The 22000-nt window shown below is 60.0% G+C and overlaps 1 protein-coding gene across 1 annotated transcript in view; it reads right to left on the bottom strand.

Annotated features, from left to right (window-relative positions):
- The window catches only part of LOC113196424 (cadherin-22), a gene marked incomplete at its 3' end in the record, with an annotated part of 34672 nt that extends 13926 nt beyond the window's left edge, over positions 1-20746 (bottom strand). Inside the window, exons 1-3 of the mRNA XM_077794547.1 lie at positions 20510-20746; positions 12042-12336; positions 402-521 (exon numbers count right to left, since the gene is read on the bottom strand). Of these exons, the coding sequence (XP_077650673.1) occupies positions 402-521; positions 12042-12336; positions 20510-20746 (652 nt within the window). The remainder of the gene's footprint in view (positions 1-401; positions 522-12041; positions 12337-20509) is intronic.
- Positions 20747-22000: the final 1254 nt, after the last annotated feature.

The raw sequence follows: 22000 nt of genomic DNA, 5'->3' as shown, positions 1-22000 counted from the left end.
CTAACGAGGCCGCTGAGTTCAGGCGCTGAGGTCCTGCCTTTTGTCTTCCTCTAGTCCTGCAGGGGCCCCAGCCCATTTTTCTGTTGCCCATCCCGCCCTCTTCCTGCCCGCTGCCCCTCCTTCCCCTGGCCCGGAGTCTCCGGACCTCTGAGGCACACGTCAGCCTCAGCCTCGGGTCAGAAGGCTAGAGTTCAAGTCCGGTGGTTCTCCACCTGCCCCTTGGGCACCGCCCCCCACCAGTCTCTGCCTCAGGCCACGCCCCTTACAGCCCCGCCCAGGATCCACCCTCAGGCCCCGCCCCTTACAGTCCCGCCCCGGATCCACCCTCTGGCCCCGCCCCTTACAGCCCCGCCCAGGACCCACCCTCCGGCCCCGCCCCTCCGGCCCCGCCCCGCCCTCACCGGTCTTAGGGTCCACGGTGAAGTGGGGCTCGCCGTCCAGCACGCTGTACACCAGCCGGGCGCTGCTGCCGTACGTGGGGTCATCTGCATCCGAGGCCATCACCTGCATCACGGACGTGCCTGAGTCCCGGGGACCAAGCAAGACAGGAGGTCACCGCAGCTGTTGTACTCCTCCCTCCCACCTCGCCCACCCCCGGGAAGCTGGGAGAGGAGACCCTCTGGAGGTCACTGAAGCCAGCCCCCTCACACACCCCATTCCCACACCGAGTCACGGGGGCTGCACCCCCCCCCCCCGGGCCCTCCTAGTGGCCCAGGGGTTACCATGGAGTCCCATCTGGATGTCACCTCCCCAGGGTGGTTCCGGGCAGTGGGGCTCTGAATGTGCTCCCTCCCCAACAAGACGGGATGCCCCTGGTCTCCCAGCACCAGGCTGAGGGAATGGATTCTGAACTCCCAGCACAGAGTGGCTGGGGGCAGCCTCTCAAAGGCGGTGGCAGCAATCATTACCCCGGTTAAGGTGGCCACAGTCAGAGTCGCAGCCAGCACCAGAGACCAGGCACCTTCCTCCTGACCCAGAGGTCTAAACCACTCCAGCCCCTTTGGCTCCTCAGAACTCTGCCTCTCCGCCCCACCTTGGCAGTAGGGGACAGACAGCCCAGAGGGACAGCTGAGTTCACTGGGGCCGGGGGTTGGTGCCTCGGGGGCCCTGGGCAGTAGAACTCAGTGCCCAGCTTTCCCCTTGGAAAGCGGCTTGGGCCGGTGCCCTCCCTGCCCCTCCCCCGGGTGCCCAGACAGTCCCCCGCAGTCCCAGGCGCTGGTCCTCATGCTCTGCACGTAGCCTGCTGGGGAGAGTATAAATTGGATAAAAGTCCATCAAACAGCGGCAATTAAGTTATTGATTTTCGACGCTGCCTCATTAAACTGGGAGCTTCTCTCGGCCTGTCCCAGAGATGGCTCTAATTTGACATCATGTTCAATTTGACGAAAGCAGGGCTTGGGACGTGAGCCTGGACCGGGTGGGGGAGGGGTCAATCGGAGGGGCCAGCGAAGCTGTCTAGTCCATCTGAACCTTTCCAGAAAGATGGAATGGGCTGGAAGACCCAGAGGGAGCCTTGGGGGCTTGGGATGTAACCCAGTGGAGGGAGACCGAGACCCCACCTCAGGGACATGCCCTGTGCTGGGTGGGCATCTCCCACTGGGATTGGCTGGGACGCTCCCACCAGCCGGGCTGGGCTCTCGGGGCTGGCACAGTGGCATGCTGGGAGGTGAGGCCAGTTCACTGTTTGGCTAATGAGTGAGCCTGGAAGTGCTACTGCAGCAGTTCTGCTCAGCCCAGCCCGCTGCCCGCCTCTCCCGCCTCCCGCCTGGGGCCCTCGATCATTCCAGACAGACACATGTATTTATTTTTCACTCCTTTGCATTTCTCATTTCCCTCTCTGGGTCCCCCTCCCAGCCAGAGCCTCCCAAGCCGGCCCTGCAATGCGCCTCTCTTTGGCGGCTCCAGCTCCATGTCAACCGTGTCCAAGTTGCCCTGACAAGCTGGGGACGAGGAGTGGGCAAGCCCCCTCCCTCCTATTGCTGGGGCCTGAGACCTCCTACTCAGTGCCAAGGACACGGCCCCAGGTGCTTCCTGACTACACAGAGAAGGAGCACCACTCCACACCTGGCTTTACCAGCCCCTTAAATCCATTACCTCCAACCCTCTGAGCATCTCAGAGATGCAGAGTGGGCGCCTCTGATACCACAGGGGAGGACACAGGCCAGACAGGGCGGAAGACTTGACTGAGGTCACAGTGTGAAGTAGCTGTGGGATTCGAACCCAGGACTGTGAGGCCAAAGCCTTCCTGGGTACCAATAACAGCATAAGCAGGGACTGTGGGGACAGTGGCTCGTTGTACGGTGGCACTGATTAGACTTCTGACCTAGGACATGTCATGAACCCCTTCATGCCTCAACCCCCTCATTCATGAAATGAAGTGACAGCATCACCAAACTCCGGAGATGGGTTTGAGAATTCAAATAGATTTTCGTGTTCAGCACCAAGGACAGCGACTGGGCCACACTAAGAACCCCATACATGCAGGTGGTTCCTGTCTGGGGGCCCGCAGGCCAGCGCACAGTGCCATCACACCTCCCTGGCAGAGGTATTGAAATGGGAGAAGATACATAAAGCATGAGGCTCCTGACGGTGCTCCATAGACGGTGGCTGTTGGATGTTGGGAGGGAGGATCTCCACTCACTCCTCCTGCCTGTTCCCTCCACCCCATGGGCAAGGCACAGTGTCGGGCTGAGCAACTCCCCAGGGACATGGCTGAGCACACTCTCTCTCCTTCTCTCTCTCCCTGGCTGCATCCCAGGGACTCCCGCGGGGATGATGGAATCATTTCCCCAATCTGGGATTCTTTATTGCAGCCATTACAGTTAATGCCGACACGTGGGGACGGTGAAGGGCCAGTGATTCACCACCGCTCTCCCAGGCCCTGCAGGAACGACTTCTTCAGGCCACACACCCTCCCACCTCCCCCAGTCAGTGGCTCCCTGGAACTGGAGACAAGGGGTCCCAGGATCATGGCTGCTGTGAGCCCCTCAGGGTCATCCTTCCTAGGTGGACCCCCCCCAGGCCCAGCACAAGGTACTGCCACGGCCAGTCTGAGATCTCACTACAACTCTATGGCATAGGTGGAGTGGGGAAGGGATACCCCACCTTTCTGACATCCACTGACTTCTGTGGTGTAAATACTCCCACCAGGGCCCAATTTCAAGTCACCCGTGTGATATGCCTTTCATGAGCTGAAACCCACGATTACATATTATTATTCAATAACAATGATCACTACAGATTGCCTTTGTTGGATTACTACCTTGTGCTGGATACCGTGGTGCCAGCCATAGTATGGGTTATCTCATGGAAATTATGCAATAAGGCCCTGCCGTGAGCCCTGCGGAAACTTCCACTTTCCAGATGAGGATGTGGAGGCTGAATTGAGCTCGGAACTTCTTCATGCCCAACGTCCTCAGTGATGGCACCACCAAACCCTTTGTGAGATCTCAGATTCCCACGTTCAGCACCAAGGACAGCGCCCGGCTGGGCGCTCCAGGTAAGGAAGTCCCAGAGGCAGGATTCAAGCGCAGGTGGATCTGATGTCCAGACTCACCTGGATCCTGCCTTAAAGGCAAGAGGGGGTCAACTGGAGTCGAAGTAGATGGCGAACGAGAGAGGGAAAACTCAGAGAAAGGAGAAGGCGGGGAGAGGAGAGGAAGGGCGGGAGTCTTGGGCAGCCGGTCCAAGCCCAGACTTCCAGGAGTGGATTGGGGTGGCTGGGACAAGCAGGGCACTGTCCATGGTTCTGCCCACCAGCCCTTCCTGGGAAATGGTGCTTGAGAGCCTAAGTCCAGGCTGGATGGGGACAGGAAGGCTGCCCAGGGGATTCTTGGGTAAACAGGATCTCGGGGCTCAGGGGTTCATGAGAATGTTAAATATGGACAGGCAGGTCCTCGAGGGCACAGAGCCCACGGCTCTCACCCTGGCTACCTTCAGAGAAAGCTCTTGGGAGTTTTAAAATAAAACTGATGCTGAACCCCGTCCTAGACCAGCTAAACAGGGCTCTTGGGGTGGAGCCTGCGGAGGGCATTTTTATCAGCTCCTGTGGAGAAGTCACAGTCCTGAGAGAAGACGCTCCTCACACCTCCAAGGAGAATGGGTGAGCTTTGGCCTCAGGGTCCTGGGTTCAAATCCCACCCTGTCCTCACGCCCCGCCCTCAGCCAAGTCTTTCCCTGTCTGGCCTGTTTCCTCACCTGCGCTATTAGAAGGTCCCACCTGTATCTCTGAGATGCTCGCAGGGTGAGAGGTGATGGATCCAAGAGGCTGGTAAGGCTGGGGGGCAGTGGGTGCCCACAGGAGCTCACTCCTTCCCTCCTCTGTGTAGTCAGGAAGCAGCTGGTGCCAGGTCCCGGGCCCTGTGTAGGCTCCCCTGGGCACCAGCACCCGGAGGGAGGCAGGGGGTGGCCGATTTCTCATGGTGTCTGGGGAGCTCTCACATGGTCCATCCCGGGTGGAACTGGAACCTGTGTCCTGCTTTGTCCCTTAACACTTGCTGTGGGGGTGGGGGTGCAACCGAGGCCCCAGCGGGCTCCAGGAGTGGGTGGCCCTGCGTGGAGTGGAGCTCGGGGATGGCATACAGGTTCTCACTGCAGCCCTGTCCCCAGCTCTGTGCGTGGCTGCAGGAAAACCACTGAGCTGGCCGGCTGACGGGGACCCGGTCCCCCTTCTGTAAAATGGAGATCACACCTTGTCCCCCTGAACCCTGGGTGTGGGAGACCCCTTGATGAGAAGGCAGAAATGAAGCACTCCGGAAAAGAACCCGGTCCTCAATGACGGTGTCATTATTCTGAAGATGTTTGTGATTATTACCACCCGGCTTCTTCCCTACCTCCTCTGCTACCCTGCTGGGCCCGGGGACACCCCAGGCTCACATTTAGCTTCTCAAACATTTGTTAAAAAAAAAAAAAAGAGTCCCGCCCCCTGCTGCTGGCAGCACTGCACGGAACGCTTTCTATTAAAAATTAAAAACCACTTGTCGAGTCCAGGGACGCTCAGATCACACAGGAAACAAACCCCTCCCCAGCTCCCCCCAGCTCCCTCTGGATCACGGCTCACAACGCTGGCTCCCTGGGCCGCTCTTGACCTTGCTGCCGGCCACCCACACAGGGCAGCTCACTGTAGATGAATAACACACAGGGGAGGCAGGGAGGCCGCCCCACAGGAGGCCAGGCTGCAGGACGGAGAGGGACGGGTGGGTCCAGAGCCCAGCAGAGGAGAGGGGAGCACCGAGAGGAGGGGCAAGAAAGTGGGTTCGAGGTGGAGAAATGAGGGACCAATGGACACAGGCCAGACGGGGGCAGAGAGCACAACAGAAAGAGGCAGAGACACGGAGGTCAAGCAGAGGCAGAGAAAAGGGAACAGAGACAGAAACACCTGTGACGCAGGGTGGGGGACAGCAGGAGGAGGGACAAGGAGCAGAAAAGTGAGGCCAGGCACCGTGAGCGAGGGACCCTGCACATTGCAAACACCCTTCTCCAGGGGCCCAGGCTCCCCAACACCCTCCTCTCACTCTTTCTTTCTTTATAGATCCCAGTCAGAGTCTGGCCCACCCAGGCAGCCCCTGCGTGTCTGTGTGAACCTGATAAATTCCCCTGAGAAAGAGGACTCTCCTGACACCCCAAAGTGAGACCCACAAGCTCCTCTGTCCCCTCAACATTCACATGCTCCATCGCCATGTACTCCACCGACCTTGTCTATGTGGACAGCCATATTTTAAGACCCCTCAGAAGCCTCCTCTGCCAGTTTCTGTAAGTAAACACTTGTGTTCACGATTCACGAGCGTGCGTTCCTCCCACACCTCGAGAGCACCCACTCTGTGCTAGGCCCTTGAAGGCGGCTTTGTCACCTAGCCCCCAGCACCCCACGGGTACGTGGCCTGGCACAAGACAGAGCTCATGTCTGGTGGATGATTTGTCGATGGGGAAAGACAGAGAGAGACATGGACCGCTCCTTCCTGTGCAAATCACCTGAGCCCCAGGGCCATCTCCTGAAGGCCAGGGCCTCTGCTCCCCTCTGCCACCTCTCCCCACCGGAGACCTCCTGGCCCCTCCCCGACCTGGGTGGTGAAAGCCAGTGCCGTTGCTAGGCAAGGAGATATTGCACATATAGATCTTCCTGGACTTTAATTAAAAACATCTTTAGAAGTCGTCTCTGCAGAGGCCAGCGATTGATTCCTGGCTTGGGCCTGAGGGCTGCTGAGCCACACTCTCTCTGGCTGCAGATGGGACAATCAGAGGCTCCCAGCCTGCTGCCGCCCTCCCCAAATGATTCCCTTGGGGAGCACTGTGCCTCCTGCCTTCCCCTTCCCTCTCACCCCCGCAGCCTTGGATTTAGCCATCCTCCTAGTCTCCCACTTTCATATTCTGTCCTCTCTCAAGCCTCAATTTCGTTGGCTGTAAAATGGGGATGTCAGCTTCCCTGGAAGAGCTCCTGGGAGGACTGAATGCGATTAGAGGCTTTTGGACTAGAGGTTCCTGTGCGAGTAGCGGCCAGGACTGTCCCCCGGGGAGCCACGGATGCTGCCCAGGGACGCTCAGATCCAGGTCCTGGGTCTACTGCTGTGGCTCCGGCTCTAACCGTGGAGACTTCGACGAGTCACTTTATCTCTCATGGCATTTATTTCCTCATTGGCAAAATGAGGACAGTAATACCTGCCCTGCTTATTCCCCAGGATTGCGAGGATAAAGGAAAATCGCTCTGTGAAAGCCGCGGTGGCTGATAGCTATTATTTAGTGAATGTCCCAAGAAGCTCAGGCTCCACTACAAAACAGGCTCTTTCCGTCCATTACAGACGCTGCTCACAGGAGAATCGGAGAACACAGGGCCCTGCCCATTCCAGTCTGTCGAGCCCCTGTCCTGGGGCCCAGCAGTGCCAATTCTAGGGCACACAAGCCACTGCCTTCTCACCCTGCTCACAGCAGACACCACTAATCCATTGGGGCGCTCATTTCTGCTGAGCCTCGGTCTTGGGTTCCTCAACGCAGCCCTGGTCACTACCAATTGATCAAAGCTGGTGCAGGAGATGGAATGCACCTGCCACGTGTCTGAGGTCAGGGGCAGTGTCTTGCTCACCTGGGCATCCCCTCTTACCTAGCAAAGGGCTGTGTACGTACACAGTAGGCACTAATAAGTGTTTACTGAATGGAAAGCCACTACTTCTTTTTCTATCCTTGCTGGGTCTAAGTACAAAGCAGGTGCTCATCCATGTTGGCTGAGTTGGGTGACTCATCTTGCAAGCTCTACAAAACCAAGGACTTGTGATCTAATGGGTTTAATAAACATTTGTGGATTTAATTATATTACTTCTCTTTACATCCCCTGCATTGCCCAGAAAAAAGAAATGTAGTGGTTGATCCTCGTGTCTTGAACTGGGTTTCTCACTTCTGTGTTCTAGTAGTGCCAGGTACAGTGTCTGGTACACAGGTGCATTAGTAAGCAAGTGGAGTTGGACCGAGTGTAGACCCTACGGGATCCTTTCTGTCTGCTAGTGAGAGGCGACACTCTAGGACAGGGGTCCCGGACCCTACAGGGAGAGATCACCCGCCCAGTTCCTCTTTATTAAGCTCACTCCCCTATGGATTTCATCCAGCCTCTCTCTCTGCTGATGGCTTCCGGAGTGGAATCTCTAGCCCCTTCGCTCTGCCGAGGCTCAGGCCCCTAGGTCCACCTGTCCCCTTGACATCTCCACTTGGACTTCCAGGGGATGTCTCAATCTGGACACGTCCAAGGATGAATTCTTAATTCATTTTGCAAACTTGTCCTTGCTGGAGTGCCGAGTCTCAGTCTCTGTCTCACTCACAGCAGCTCCAGCTCCATCCGGCTCTGGGGGTCAGAACTGCAGCACCAGCCGGTCTCCGGGCCTCCCACCCTACAGTCCCGCAGACCCCTTCCACGCCTGAGTCCCACCTCTCCTCACACCTACACCCAGCCCTGCCACCGCGCTGCGCAGGGCAGTTCCTCCTCACGTCCCCCCCTCCTCCCCGCCCCCTACAGTCTGTTTTCACCACCACAACCCAGTCATTCTTTAAAAAAAAATAAGTTGGCTGGCCTCACCCTCGGGCTCCCTGTATCACTCCGAGTACAGCTGAGAGCCTTCCACGCTCCTGGTCTTGCGTGACCCAGCTTCTCCGGTCCTTCCTCTGAGGTACGCAGCCGTACTCTTCTTCAGCCACACTGATGTCCTTGCTACCCCTCAGGTAGGACCAACAAGCTGTGCCTCAGGACCTTGGCACTTTCTGTTCCCTGTGCCCTGAACATTCTTCTAAGTTAGTGGGTCTCCAAGCGCCGTCCCCAAGCCAGCAGCACCACCTGGGCACTGGTCACTGTTTCAAAAGGTCCCGACCTACTGACTCAGAGACCCTGGAGTGGCAGGAGCTGGGGGCCTAGGTCAGCGTGGGAGCCCTTACCTAGCCTGCTCAGGGCCCGGGTTCCGTCCCGGCACCACAGAGACAGACAAATGAACCCCGGGGTGGGGGGCGGCCATCTGTGCTTTCATGAGCTCTACAGGTAACTGGGGAGCACGGTGGGGCCTGAAAACCACCATTTCCCAGAGCTTTTTGGTTCTCTTCCTTGAGTCTATGACCGAGTGTCCACTTAGCATGTCCCTGACCCTTCCACCTACAAGATGGCTCCCCCAGATCACTGCCTGCTCCCTGTTCTGCTCCCTGCACTCGTGGCTTATGCGTTTCTTTCCTGTCTCTGCTCCGGCATGTAGACCTCAGAGCCCCAGAGCCTGCAGTGCCGGGCACATAGTAGGCCCTCAATAAACACCTGTGAATGATATGAACGACCCCCTTTAATGCTCAGAAGGGTAGCTGGCCCAGAGGAGGACAGGGAGCAGCCGCGGTCACCGGCGGCTGGCCCTCCACTGCCAGGATCTGCTGGCTGCACCAGGCCCAGCATGGCGGGTGCCCCTCCCCGGGAGCTCGGCTCTGGGCCCCCCCGGCACACTTCCCTTCCCTTTTAAAGTCTGAGTGGTTTAATTTGCGAGCACTGCTGCCTTTCATGTCCCAAGCTGCGTCCCTGCTCCCTCTGATCTCCGAGGCTGCCCAACCCTGCTGCTGCTTGTCGGCCCGCCCCCGCCCCCGCCCGGATCAGGAGGCTCAGTAATGGTGACTGATTTTCAAAGCTGCCTGGAGCCTCCGCGCGCTCCCAGCGTCGGGTTGGCTTCTCCTTCAAAAAGTTGCTCAAATAAAACAAACTGATTTAATTTCTGCCTCCTCCTTCCTGCTCCTGGTTCCTCCGCTTGTCCAAATTGAGTGGCCGGCCCAGCCGTGGGAAGTGGTGAGCTGGGACCGGGAGGCGCGGCGGGCTGGGCGTGGGCCAGAGCCTGGGCACGGCTCGCTCTGCCTTCTGCTCTGTGGGCCTTGGATGAGTCATCGCTGGCCTCTGGACTGAGTTTTCTCATGGTGACACCAGGACTTTGCCCCTCAGAGTCTGGGAGCCAAGCCCAGCAACCGGCTCGGTCAGACGTGCCCCGTGACCAGGGTGGTCTCTCCTCCCTGGGCCTGGCCTTGCTGGCTGTTCAGTGGGGACGTGAGTCAGACCTGGCCCTGGTGCTGCGTAGAGGAGGCCGAGAGCCTGCGGGGGGGCGGGGGAGCTGTCTAAGGTGCAGCTCCGGGCCCCTCGGACCCGGCCCTCCTCCTGTCTTTCTGGTGCGTTCCATGCGCAGATGTGCAGGTGAATCTGGAGCACGGGCAGCCGGGACCTGGCTTCTTAGGCCCGAGGAACAGTGGGTGGGGTGGGGCTGGGGACCCGGGCAGTCAGGGACTGCAGCGGCCCTGGCTTGTGGTGACCTTGGGCAAGTCTCCATCTCTCTGAGCCCCAGTTCCCTAGGGACAAAATTAGCCTCCAAGTTCCTACCAGGCTCTGAAGTCCAATGGGCCTTTGCCCCCGACAACTGCCAAACGCATCTCCCAGCCCAGGCTCTGGGGGACCTGTTTGCTCAATGGCCGTTCCAAACCTCTCCCTCCACCGGCTGCCTCAGGAGCACCCGGAACTCGGCACATTGCGGAAACCGACGCGGCTCCCCCTCCTTCTCCCCCAGCTGCTCCTCCAGCTCAGGGAATGGACACCCGTCCACTCAGCCACTCAGGCCGGAATCCCACAGCACCCTTCCCTGTCTCCCACCCCCACCCCTAATCTTAGCAAACGCATTAGCTCTACTTTACAACAGACCCCAAGTCGACCCCATTTCAGCACCTCCACTGCCACCGTCTTGTTCCAAGGCACCGCCGGGTCCCCAGCCAGGTAACTGCAATGTCCCCCTCCAGGGGCCACGGGCTCCTGCCTTTGCCACCTGCGCGTCATAGAACCGCCACGAGATCCCGTTAAACTCAGCCAGATCCTGTCCTTCTTCTAAATGAAGCCTCCGCGGACCCCCGGTGGCTCAGCGTGAAAGACAAACCGTGGCCGTGGTCATCCTGCCTGGGATCTGGTCACAGGATGCTGTCTGCCTTTTCACTGCTGCGTCCCCAGTGTCTAGCACACAGTAGGTACTCAACAAATATCTGTTACATGAACGCATGAAGGAACTGTTCCCACAGACCACGGCAGGTCTCGAGCGTGCACAGGCCTGAGTGCCCCTCACTGGCCAGCATGTGCCCACAGGTGTGGGATGCACGTGTGTGTCAGCCCCACGTGTCCCCTCGAGGCCCACAGCCCATTCACACCCTTGCTGTTCCCCGTCCTTTGACCACAGAAAATGCTCCCCCCATCCTTAGATCAGAGATTATGCTCCCTCCAAGAACCCCAGGACCCCCGGCCTCTGACCCAGGCTTTGTGAACCCCAGGACCCTCGGCCTCTGACCCAGGCTTTGTGAACCCCAGGACCCCGGCCTCGGGGAGGTGTGGAGACGGCACGGAGCCCGTGGCTGTGGGGAGCTGGCCGTGGAGTGTGGTCGGGGACCCTGGTGCTGCTCCCTTCTAGCTGGCTCTCAGTGGCTAACGAGGTTGGGGAAGGGGTGCAGCGGGTACTGGCTGTGCCCTCACCCTGTGACTCCAGTTCCTCGGGAGCCTGGGCTCTGTGGTGCTTTGATGGCAGACAACAGTCTGGGGACCCCACAGGGTCCTCCAGACTTCAGCCTCAGTGTCCTGCTCTGAGCCTGGCTGTGCCCGATGTCTTCCTGTAGGTGTGCCTTTCACTGTTTGCTGCCCTCTCTGTGCACCTGACTGTGTGCAGCTCCCTGGCTGCTGGCAGCCACCCCGGGGACATGCCACTGTTCTGTGTTGGGGCCTCGGCCTCTCTGCGTGGGCCTGGGTCCCCAGCTGTTGGCCAGTTGGACCCACCTCCTGGGAGGTGAGCCAAGAGGCCTGTGCCCAGGAGGGGCTGGGCCCCTGCACAGAGCCACAGCCTCGCACACAGCCCCACAGAGACAGGGACCCGCCTGTGGACGGGGACAGGCCACCGGCGTGGCGATGGCTGCCTGGGCTTGTGCCTGGGTCCCGTAGGCAGCGGAGTCTGCCCAGAGGCTCTGTCTGCCCGAGGGCTGTTCCCTACGAGGGGCCCAGTGTGGCCAGGTCCAGGTGCCAGGTGGAGTCCGGGTGTGTGGCTGGGTCCTGGTCCACTGTGACCTGCTGTGGCTGCGGCGGGTGGCAGGTGTCCCTGTGTACTTGTGCCTGGAGATGGGGTGGCAACCTGGGGGCTGTGGCCAAGGGCTGTGCTGCATCTGGCTGCAGCTGAGCCTCCCTGAGGGTTGGCGTGTGGCCCTGTCCTATGCTGCCTGTGCGGGGGCAGCCTGGGAGCGGGGTCCTCACAGGGGCACAGCTGAGCTCGTGCGTGGGGCTGGGTGGCACCCGGGTGTGCTGCTGTGTCTGTGCCTGGGACTGGTGACAGTGTATGCCTGAGTGTGTCACCGAGTCCATGTGCAGGCTGTGAGCGTGGTGTGGCTGAGGTCACAGGTGTGCCCCTCCGACCTGCTCACATCTGCACCGGGTGCCCCGAGCAGCAGTCCCTGTCCCTCCTGCCCCTCCCAGGACCTGGCAGCACCCCGTAGACGCGTCACCCTTCTCCCCCTGGAACCCGGCTCCCGCGGCGCACCTGTGGGCGAGAGCTCGGCCACACTGCCGATGTAGGGGCCGTGCAGGAAGCGGGGCTCGCTGTCGTTGATGTCCTGCACCTTGATGATGAACTCCGACTCGGGCTCCAGCAGGCGGTTGGTGGCGCGGTCGCGCGCCTGGGCCCGCAGCGTGTAGAAGGTCTTCTGCTCCCGGTCCAGGCGCTCCATGGCGTGGATGTCGCCCGTCAGCTCGTCGATCAGGAAGATGGTCCCAGCGCCCTCTCCTGAGATGGTGTACTTGATGGCACCGTCACCCTCATCGGAGTCCGAGTGGATCTGGGGGGGCGGGAGGAGGGCGGAGGAGTGAGGGCGGGGAGGGGGCTCCTCTGGGCCGCCCACCCCGGCCCGGGGGCCCATTCCTGTGCACCTCTCCTTCAACACACCTGCACCTTCACCTTGGGCCCTGTGGCCCAGAGCCATCTGAGCCTGTCTCCGGCCTGGGGTGCTCAGCAGCCCTCTGGGGCTCCGCCTGCTGCGGTCCTGACCTGCAGCCCGCCCTCCCTGGGCCGGCGCTCTCGGCCTCAGAGGGTGGTCTGAACACATCCTTCCTGGCTCCCAACCCTCCCGTGGCTCCCTGTCCTATATAAAGAAGTCCAGAGATGCTTCCTTGCAGCTTGTAGAGCCCTTGGGCTCCGACCTTGAGCCCTCAGCCTTATTATCTCTCTGCCTACTGAAAATCCACTGGCCCTGCAAGGCTCGGCTCCAAAGCCAGAGCTGTCCACTTCCCAGATCTCTCCACATCAAGCTACATTACCACGATCAATCTTCCAAGATCAGGGTAGCCAGGGCTTCTCAGCCCTCACTGTGCAGCCTGATCACCTGGGCGTCTCACTAAAATGCAGCTTTGGACTCCATAGTCCAGGGCAGAGCCTCTGGGTTTGCATGTCCAACGTGCAGCCGAGCTGCTGGAGCATGAGCTCACCCTGGGTCACAGGCCCGACTCCCCAAGGCTTCAGGTGAGCGTGCATCACATGCCTCTCAGCCAGCACAAGGAGAAGCAGTCTCGGGCCTTGGCACATGGAGGGGACGGGAGTGAAGGGAGAGGGAGGGAAGGGGACACAAGCGCAGGAGCACCTGCTGCGTGCTGGGCAGGGTGCCAGGAGGCCTGTGCCCTCACCTCATTCAGCACTTTAGGAAGTAAACCCTGCTAGAGTCGGCCTTGCTCCTTGTTATTATTACTTTTTCCTACTGAGGATCGGAGAAGTGGGGTGAGGTGCTTCATGTTGGACCACCAACGAGCAGCCTGACTCCCTGCTGGGCTCTTCTGCTCTACCCTAAAGCCTCTGCAGAGGAGCCCCCAGGGAGGAAGAGGGGTGCGGCCTGGGCACGCCTTGGCTCCCGTGTCATTGTCCCGTGTGTCCTCTGACAAGTCACACTTCTCTTGAGCTGCTTCTTCATCTGTAACTCCAGCCATCAAGTAGCAGGAGTTGAAGGTCCACTGAGAGGAGAGTCCCTGAGGCCCTTCGCAGCTGCCCAGCACCAGCGACATGCACAGTATCTAACAATGGGCGTGGTGGGGACCCTGCCTGTGGAGTGGCCTGCAGCGGAATCCTGCTGGGCCAGGCAGGAGCTCTGTGGTGGCCGGAACCGGGGGACGTCTGAGGGGCAGAGAGCAGGGGTGGAGGAGGAGGTGGGCTACTGGCCGTGGGTGTGGAGGGTCTTGCACTATCGTAACCACTGGTACCACTAGACCTGTCTGTGCCAGCTGAAGATCATGGTAAGTGTCCAATAAATGACAGCCGGCGTGACTAGGATATGATCACCAAACCGTCTCTGTCTGTAACTGGCTCTGTCCTGCTAGGCTCCAGCGCTCAGGCGGCTTTTAAAGCATGGAGATCTCTTGGGGGAGGAGCCAGCAAGTCTGTTTTCTCGCAAAGAGAAACACCCAAGACTCGACCCTCCAGTGCCCAACCCTCCCAGGCAGCCCTGAGCAGGGGAGAATCCATCTCAGGAAGCTGGGGACTTTGGACGGGTCCTGGCTCCCTCTAAGCATCCACGGAGGTGGGGTAATGAACGGTAATGACGGTCCCTAAAGTCCTTTTCAGCGTGGGCTGCCGTGGACCCCGGCCCCCTCGGCAGGGAGACGGGAGCCAATGAATTCATCACTCACGTCAGGGAGAGGGAGGGAAGGCCACCCCGCCACGCGGGAGGAGCCCGGGTGTAAATTCTGCTGGTAGAACGTGGTGTCTGAAAGGTGGATTATAGAAGTGCCATTTGGAAGATTGAATGGCCCATAAACATTTTCATATTTCATTAGCCGATTAATGGGCATCTCTCTCTTTTTTGGCGAGTCTGCTGATTCTCAGCAGAAATTGCGGGGAGTAAATGGAGGCGTCGGGTGGAACCTTCCCGGGTCCCCATCCTGTTATAGATTGCCCCCATTAATGCCCGTCCTGGGCTCCGCCGAGAAGCCTTCTTCCTGTCCAGTTACTGTTAATAGATTTCTCATAAGTGGCTGGATTGTAAAAACCTCATAATTCACTTTAATGCCCCCAATAAAATCATCTCAGGACGTGGGCCCTGAATCACTGGCACTGCCCGGGACGGGTCCTGTCTCCTGGTGGCTCTTCTGGCCCCTTTGCCCGGGGACATGCAGCGGTAGGGGTGGACTTCTTCCCTCTTGGGGTACCTTCCCCCTTCCCCCGTTATCTGCCGATTGAATCAGCGAACGTTTCTGAGCACCGAGGCGGCCTCCGTGCCACGTGGGGACATGAAGGGACACATTCCTCGTCCCCTTTCTCAGATGAGGAAACCAAGACGGAGAGGGAAAGTCCGCTCCCCACGGGGCTCAGTGTGGGAAGCCAGGGGCCAGCTCTGAGGCTCACCCATGTCCTGGCCGGGGACTTGGTCACTTCCCCTCTCCGAGCTCTGTTTTCCCACCTCAGAAATCAGATGGAGCCCCCCCGGCACAGGTCGGTGGGGATCAACGGAGAGCCTGCTGGCAATGACCCAAGCTCTCTGCAAGTGGCCTTCCCTCCCGCCGCCTGGAGCCTGGACATTTTAACTCAGGCCTTGGACAGGAATCACTGATCAGGGAGGAGCGGGCAGGAGGGAGTGGAACCCAGAGGTGACGTCATCGATGTTCTTCTGTGAAGGGTGACAAGGAGCTCAGGCCGGCCCGTGGCTGCTCTCTGGGGACTGCAGAGTCAGCAGGGCCCACGGGCACGGGTAGGAGCTAAGAGTCTGGAGTTGTGGATGTGGGTGGGGCGGGATCCTGGTTCCAGAGCAGAAAGGGAGCATCTGACTCTGCCCCCGACCCTCAGCTCTGAGTAGAGGGTGGAAGATGGCGCTGTCACTTATTGAGCACCTACTATGTGTAGACCTGCCTCAGGCTGTCTGCAAAAACTGAACTTGACTTTGGGAAGTGTGAAACGCATCCCCATCTCTAGGTGGAGAGTCTGAAGTGGGCCTGGGTCTGTCTGACTCCCAAGGGCGGTCACCCCCCTGCAGCCTCCAGGAATCCCGTGAGCCGCTTACCGTCTGCAGCGGAGGAGGAAGGGGGAGGGGGAAGGCGTGGGGCTGGGGCCTGGGGAGTGGCCAGTCTGGATACCAGCCTTTGGCCTTGCACCCAGCAGGCTTGGTCATCGGTGGCCTCTTCTCTCTGACCTCCATTCTACCATTTGGAAAAGGACCTCAAATCACAAGTCAGGGAAGCTCACGGGCTCTGGTGCCAGGAGCTGTGAGCTGGCTTTAGCTTGGCCACTGACTGGTCGTGTGGCGCTGGCGTGGTGGCCGCCCTTCTCTGAACCTCAGTCTGTCAAATGTAAATAAGGCTGGTGTGGCTTCCCCACAGATTCTAACATTCGTAAGATGGTATATGGAAGCTTCTGGCACATAGTAGGTGCTCAATGCAGATCAGATTCCCCTTCCCCTCCCACTTTGTCCTCCCCATCTCCTGACACGGAACATGGACTCCCAGCCTGGCTCTCTGGGGACCTGGCTCTTCCCCAATACCTTCTTGCTTCTCAGGCTTGGCACCTCCTACTCCAGGCAGCCCTCCCGAGTGCCCTGCACTCCCATGCACACGCCTCTCTGTTCCACACTCCCTGGGACATCTCTGTGTACTTCTGTCCCCAGCTGCCGTCGGGGGGCAGGGTCTGATTTCCATTCCTCTGTGTCTGAGCTCCCCACACCCGGCACCTACCAGGGACCTTGGCAATGACAGCAGAGAAACCCAGGGGCATGGGCGGGTTGAGCGCGCGCGCGTGTGTGTGTGTGTGTGTGTGTGTGTGTGTACTTGTACACCTGTGTGTGTGCACAGATCAGCGTGAGACTGCAGGCTCCTTGACAGCAGGGCACATGGCTCTTCCTATCTCCCAGCGCAGGGCAACCCGTGGGATAAAGGAGAAATGACACACAGCTGACCTCGGGAGGACCCAGTCACTGTTCAGTCCAGGCACACTGGATCTAGACCAGGAAGGACAGTTACTGGACACCTGTTATGATCCAGGCACAGTTCCAGACCCTACCATCATCCCAGGGATGTCTCATAATGATTCTGTGAGTCAGAGACTATTCTCTCCCCATTATACAGATGGGCAAACTGAAGCCCAGAGAGGGTCCAAATCTTACCTCAAGCCACACAGCTTTTGTTAAAGGCAGCCTGAGGCCATCTGACTGCGCACCCAGGATTCTCAACAGTGCATCCTGCAAGGCCGGCCCCAGAGGAGAGAGAAATCCCCCCAGGGCGGCCTTCCATCATAAACACCAGGAAAAACACAAGGGTGATGGTTTCCAACCCCAGGGGGGCTGAAACACGGGATTTACGAGGCCATTAATTACTCCCTCCTAATTAAATCAAAATTAAATGCGAGCAGAGGTACGTTTTCCTTATTAAAGACAATTAAACGGACAGTGCGGCTACGCAAATAAAACGAGTCCGGGACTCAAACGGAAAGCGAATCACGCAAAACGCCTCCCGGATCTCGGGGGCCTGCTCACAGGGGCGCTCCTCGTAAACCGGGAGTCCATCAATTTTCTTTAAATATTAGCAACTTAATTAAACCTGCTCTCCTCCCCACTTTAATCCTGCCGTATATCTAAAATAGATCTCGCCGCCCACAGGAGTTGGTCATAAGTGCTGACCCCATAATTCTATCTTTTTCAAAAAATTAAAAATCCTACAAAATCCACAGGCAGCTAACAGAAGCCTCCGGGGAAATTACAGTTTGGAAGGGGATTAGAGCGAGCCCAGGCTTGGTGGGAATGCTGCCAGGTTGCTGGGGGTGGTCTTGCGAGCAGGTGGGGGGGTGCAGGGGAAGCCCTCGGGCAGGGCTTGGGAGGGGGCTGTCTGCCGGCCTCCGTGACAATCAGCGCCGAGGGCCAGTGGCTCCTGTGGGTGCCGACAGGAGCCGGCTGGTGACTGATGGATGGAGGAGGCGTTGGTAAAATAGGTTACCGTTGGGCCGGGTTCACTCCGCAGGGCTCTGTTGCTAAGCTACCTTTGGAATTCAACAAGGACGGTGCTCGGAGCGGCTCCCTGGGGTGGGGGGGACAGGAAACAGTGAATTCACTGAAACCATGGAGAAGTCCTTTCTCCTGAAGAGCGAGGAGCACACGGCACGAGTGTGCGTGGTGCACACGTGTGCACACACAGGCCCTTGTACGCACCTGAGCTCGGCTGCCCAGAAAGGGGCCAGGTGGATTTGTAAAAGCCCAAGTTCACACCCTCAGGTGGAGGGTGGGCTAATAACCACCTCCTGCAATTAGTGTGAGACTCTCGGACGTCGAGGTGCCAAGAAGTCTCTGGGCTTGGGGCTGGGCTCGTGGAAGCTGTGCTGAGGGGGCTGGAAATATCTGGGTGGGACTTGAAGGATGAAAACCATCAGCAGGCGCAGGGCAGGACGGGCTCTCCTGGGTTTGTGATGGGCGCTCGCTTGGTTGCTCTCCCGCCAGCGCCTTCTGAGGAGCTCTTGGCAACAGGCTCACTCAACAGAAAAGGAAACTGAGGCTCAGAGAGGTTAAGCACATGGCCAGAGAGAGATCAGGAGCAGCAGAGCTGGGGCCTGGGCCTGGGGGTGGAGCCGTCAGCCCCCAGCCACCACCAGGCTGCTCAGGGCCTGGGAAGGTGCACCCTGGGTGTGAGCACCTGGAAGTGGCCTTGAGCCTGGAGAATGCGGCTCCAGGGGAAGAGGAGGAGGAGGAGGGGCCGGACAGCAGTGGGGACATCAGAGGTTGTGCTAAGGCAAGGCAAGGCCCTGGCTTCATAGGGGCTGGAAATGGAGTGGGACGGAGCGGGCTCAGGGCACCTGTTTATGGTCGATTCTGCCGCCCTGTTGCTGTGTGGCCTTGGCATGAGGCGCCCCAGCCCGGAGCCTTGGTTTCCCCTCTTATGCGGACCCTCCCTCCGCGGTCAGCAGACTCATTCGAGCTGCTGAGAGGCTACAGGCCAGGGGCGGGCAGCGGGTCTCTCATTCATCAGGACGTGGGGGAGGCACCTTGCAGACCCGGCCCCCTCCTCTGACATTTGGGCAGGTGTGTGAGGTCCTTTCCAGTCTCTCTGGGGTCTCCCTGGACCGCAGGCCTTTGGCCAGGCCTGGAAGTCTTGGCCAGGTCTGGACGGTCAGGCCATGGGTGGCTGCTTCTCACCTGCGACTCGGAAACCCCAGCTCACGCAGCTGCAGATGCTAGAGGGCCACTTGCCTGCTGCGGGGCTCCGCCCTCTGCCCTCAGCTTCCTGGCCCCCAAAGGGAGTACCGACTCCCACCTGCAGCTCAAGGGTTCAGTGCTTTGTAGGTGAATATTAAAAAATAACGATGACGACCCAAGCCAGCCCGAGGCTCGGCGCTCTCTGGCTCAGGTCTCTTTTCATCCTCAGCAACCTCAGGAGGTGACCCCCGGAGCCCCCCTTCCACAGAGGGAGAGACAGTGTCAGCAAGGTGCAGTAACTTGCTCAAGGTCACACAGGAATGGGGGCAGCAGAACCCAGCCTCCTCCAGGGGTGTCTGCCCCCGAAGCCCGTGATCTGAGCGCTCGCCTGGCTTGCAGTGGGCACAGGCCCCTCCCTCCCTGCCCCGGCCCTGCTGGGGGTCCACAGTCCCGGGCTCTGTCACTCGGCTGCTGGGTGATCTGGAGCAGCAGGCGGGGACCTGCTGAAGCTCTCTGCTCCATGTTGAGGGTCAACTGCAGCCACAGGTGGGAGAGGAAAGGAGCCGAGGACGGGGACCAGGGTGTCTAGACCCAGAGCAGAGCTAGCTTTCCCGGAGGCAGACCTGCAGGCTGACCCGAGGCTCTCCTGCGTCTGTCACAGAGCTGACTCCTGAGCCTTAGAAACGCCCCACCTGGAAACCTCAGTCCTGTCCCACGGCCACCACCACTTCCTGGGAGGCCACCTGGTCTTCACAAAAGCCAGAGAACTGTCCCTGGGCACTGCCCTGCTTCCCCCCTGCGGTCACAGCCACTGTCACTTCGACACCTCACTGCAGACCGATGGCTGAACGGGCCAGGCTCCCTCAGGCCTCGCAGGCTCCACCCTCTTCCCCATCAACCTGCGGAACTCCTACTCATACCACAAAACCCAGGCAATGGAGACCGTTTATGAGTGCCTAATCAGTGCCGGGTGCTGGCTCGTGAGACTTTTTATCTACCAGGGTGTCGCCATCACTTTGGGGAGCCCCAAATGGCAGAGATTGGATCTTACGCACCTTTGCCTCCCCGACATCATAGCTGAGCCCCAGGAGGACTGAATGAATGAATGACAGTCCTTCTCAGTCCTTTACATTCCCAGGGCACAGACCTTCAGCCAGGGGCGCAAGCACACCCAGGGCGCGAGAAGGTAGCTTCATTCATTCATTCCTTTAATGAGCAGTTGGTGAGCTAATGTCTGTGCACTGGGGATCTAAAGGTGAGCAAAACAAACATGGCTTGATAGGAAAGAAGCACATTAATTGCACCATCAAGCAAACACATGCATAATTAAGGTGGGATGAGGAGAGACACAGGGACCTTGAAAGGCAGGGAGTGAGGACCTGGCCTGAGCTGGCTGGTCAGGGGGGCTTCTCGCAGGAGGGGCTCTGGAGGAGGACAGCAAGGAGCAGTGGGGTGTGGCCGGAAGGAGCCAGGGCGCTGGTGGGGGCTTTCAGAGGGCCCCAGACCCTGGTGGGGCAGGAGGGGGCTGCAGGAGAAGGGATCTCTATAGCCAATGGACGGAACTTGGGCTGACCCCAGGTGGATGGAAGCCATCGAAGCCTTTTAGGCCAAGTGACCCGAGCATGCCTGTGACATGAGGCCATCTGCAAACTTGTTTCTACATTCCCCTGGCACGGGGGCAGATGGGCTGGCTTTACCCCTCACTGTTCCCTCTCCTAGGGGATGACAGAGGGACAGGGCTGAGAGCCGGGCGCTGGGGCGGTGGAGGAGGGGGCTTCATGACCCGGTGGTGGCCAGGCGGGCCACCCTGAAAGGAGGGGTGCTGAGGGCCTAGGGAGGCCGGGGCCGGGCCCCACTTTACCTTGCCCACGTACAGGGGCTCCGTGCCGGTGTACTCCTCCACCACGAAGAACTGGTTCCACACCCAGCCGCGCTTCACGCGGCCGGCCTGCGCGGCCTCCTGCCGAGCCCCGGGCGCCGACGACGGCGCGGGGCTGCCCGCCGCCCACAGGCGACCCAGCAGAGGCAGCAGCAGCAGCAGCGCGGGCGACAGCGCGGCCCCGGCCCGGAGCGCCCTACCGTCGGGCCGCGGCCTCATGCTTGGCTGCGCGGGGCCGGCCCGGGAGCATGGACGGGGGCAGCAGGCGCCAGGCTCGGTCGTAGGACCAAGGGGCGCCGCGTCACATGGTGGCCTCCGCGTGGCCGCCGGGACGCCGCCCCCGACGGGGCACCCGACCGGCCCGCGGCTCTGATGGCCGCCCAGCCTCGGGGCCGTGCGGCTGCTGGGGGACGCGGCGTCGGCGCCGAGGCATGGACAGCAGCCCGGCCCCGCCCACGGCCGGCCGATCAGCAGGCAGCGCGCTGCGCCATGGTCCCCAGGCAGACGGCAGGAGGGTCGAGGAGGAGCTGCTCCGATCCTTCCGGGACTAGGGCGCCTCCCGAGCCATGCGGAGCCTGCGGAAGAAAGAGAGACCGTCCAGGGCTTCTGTGTCGGCCACCGACCTGCACCTGGCACTGCACAGGGGGGACAGACACAGTAGTGGCCAGTAGAGGCCTGGCTTCCTGGAGTCCGCCGTGTAGTAGCCCAGCCCCATCCTAGCCTGAGACCCTTCCTTTGTCCCTGCTGTCCCACCCTCTGCCACCCCTCTGCGCCCCTTCTTCACAGCCCCCCCCCCCAGCTTCTTCTCACTGTTGGCAGCCCCAGGCCCAGGGGGCAGGGACCTCAGGCTGCTCCTCCTGCCTCGCCGACATCTCTCTGCGCAGCCCAGAAACCCCCCAGCCCCCTGCCGCTTTCACAGGGGTCTTCCAGACCCGGCCTCCTGGGTCTGGGTGCCACTCCCAGCCTGGCACCCCACCCCCTGCCCTCCCACTGCAGCAGGAGAAGCCACTTCAGCCACATCAGGGACCGGGAGGCCTGCGATAAGTCACCACCTCCTCTGCGCCCCGGACGGATGGAGCACTGGGGTCCCTTTGGAGGTGTCCTGGGTGACTTTGGGCAGGTCACGACCCCTCTGCGCTGGCCTGTAGTGTGTCCACTTTCCCCCAGGAATCTTTTCCCTGAGTCTGGACCCCTCTCCTCCCCCACCCCGGCCAGCACTGTGTCCACAGATCAATCCCTGGCTCCCTCCTCCCTCCATCAGATCCCCGCTTTCAGCAAGAAAGGATCTGAGGGACGCACGCCCACTCAAGCCCTAATGATGAATAATGGCTTAATGTGGGTGTTTACAGCGGACGGACGGCCATGCTGCTCTAATGGAGGAATTTCAGGCACAGACCAGAGCCAGGGAGGCAGGGGCTCAGTCCCCTCTCCTGCTCCCCCACCTCCGGATCCGCCCAGCTCAGCGGCTCAGCT

Source organism: Urocitellus parryii, unplaced genomic scaffold (genome assembly GCF_045843805.1).
Source record: "Urocitellus parryii isolate mUroPar1 unplaced genomic scaffold, mUroPar1.hap1 Scaffold_2450, whole genome shotgun sequence".
Lineage (NCBI taxonomy): Eukaryota > Metazoa > Chordata > Mammalia > Rodentia > Sciuridae > Urocitellus > Urocitellus parryii.
Note: the sequence above shows the minus strand (reverse complement) of the source record. Positions and strands in the feature narration are given on the sequence as shown.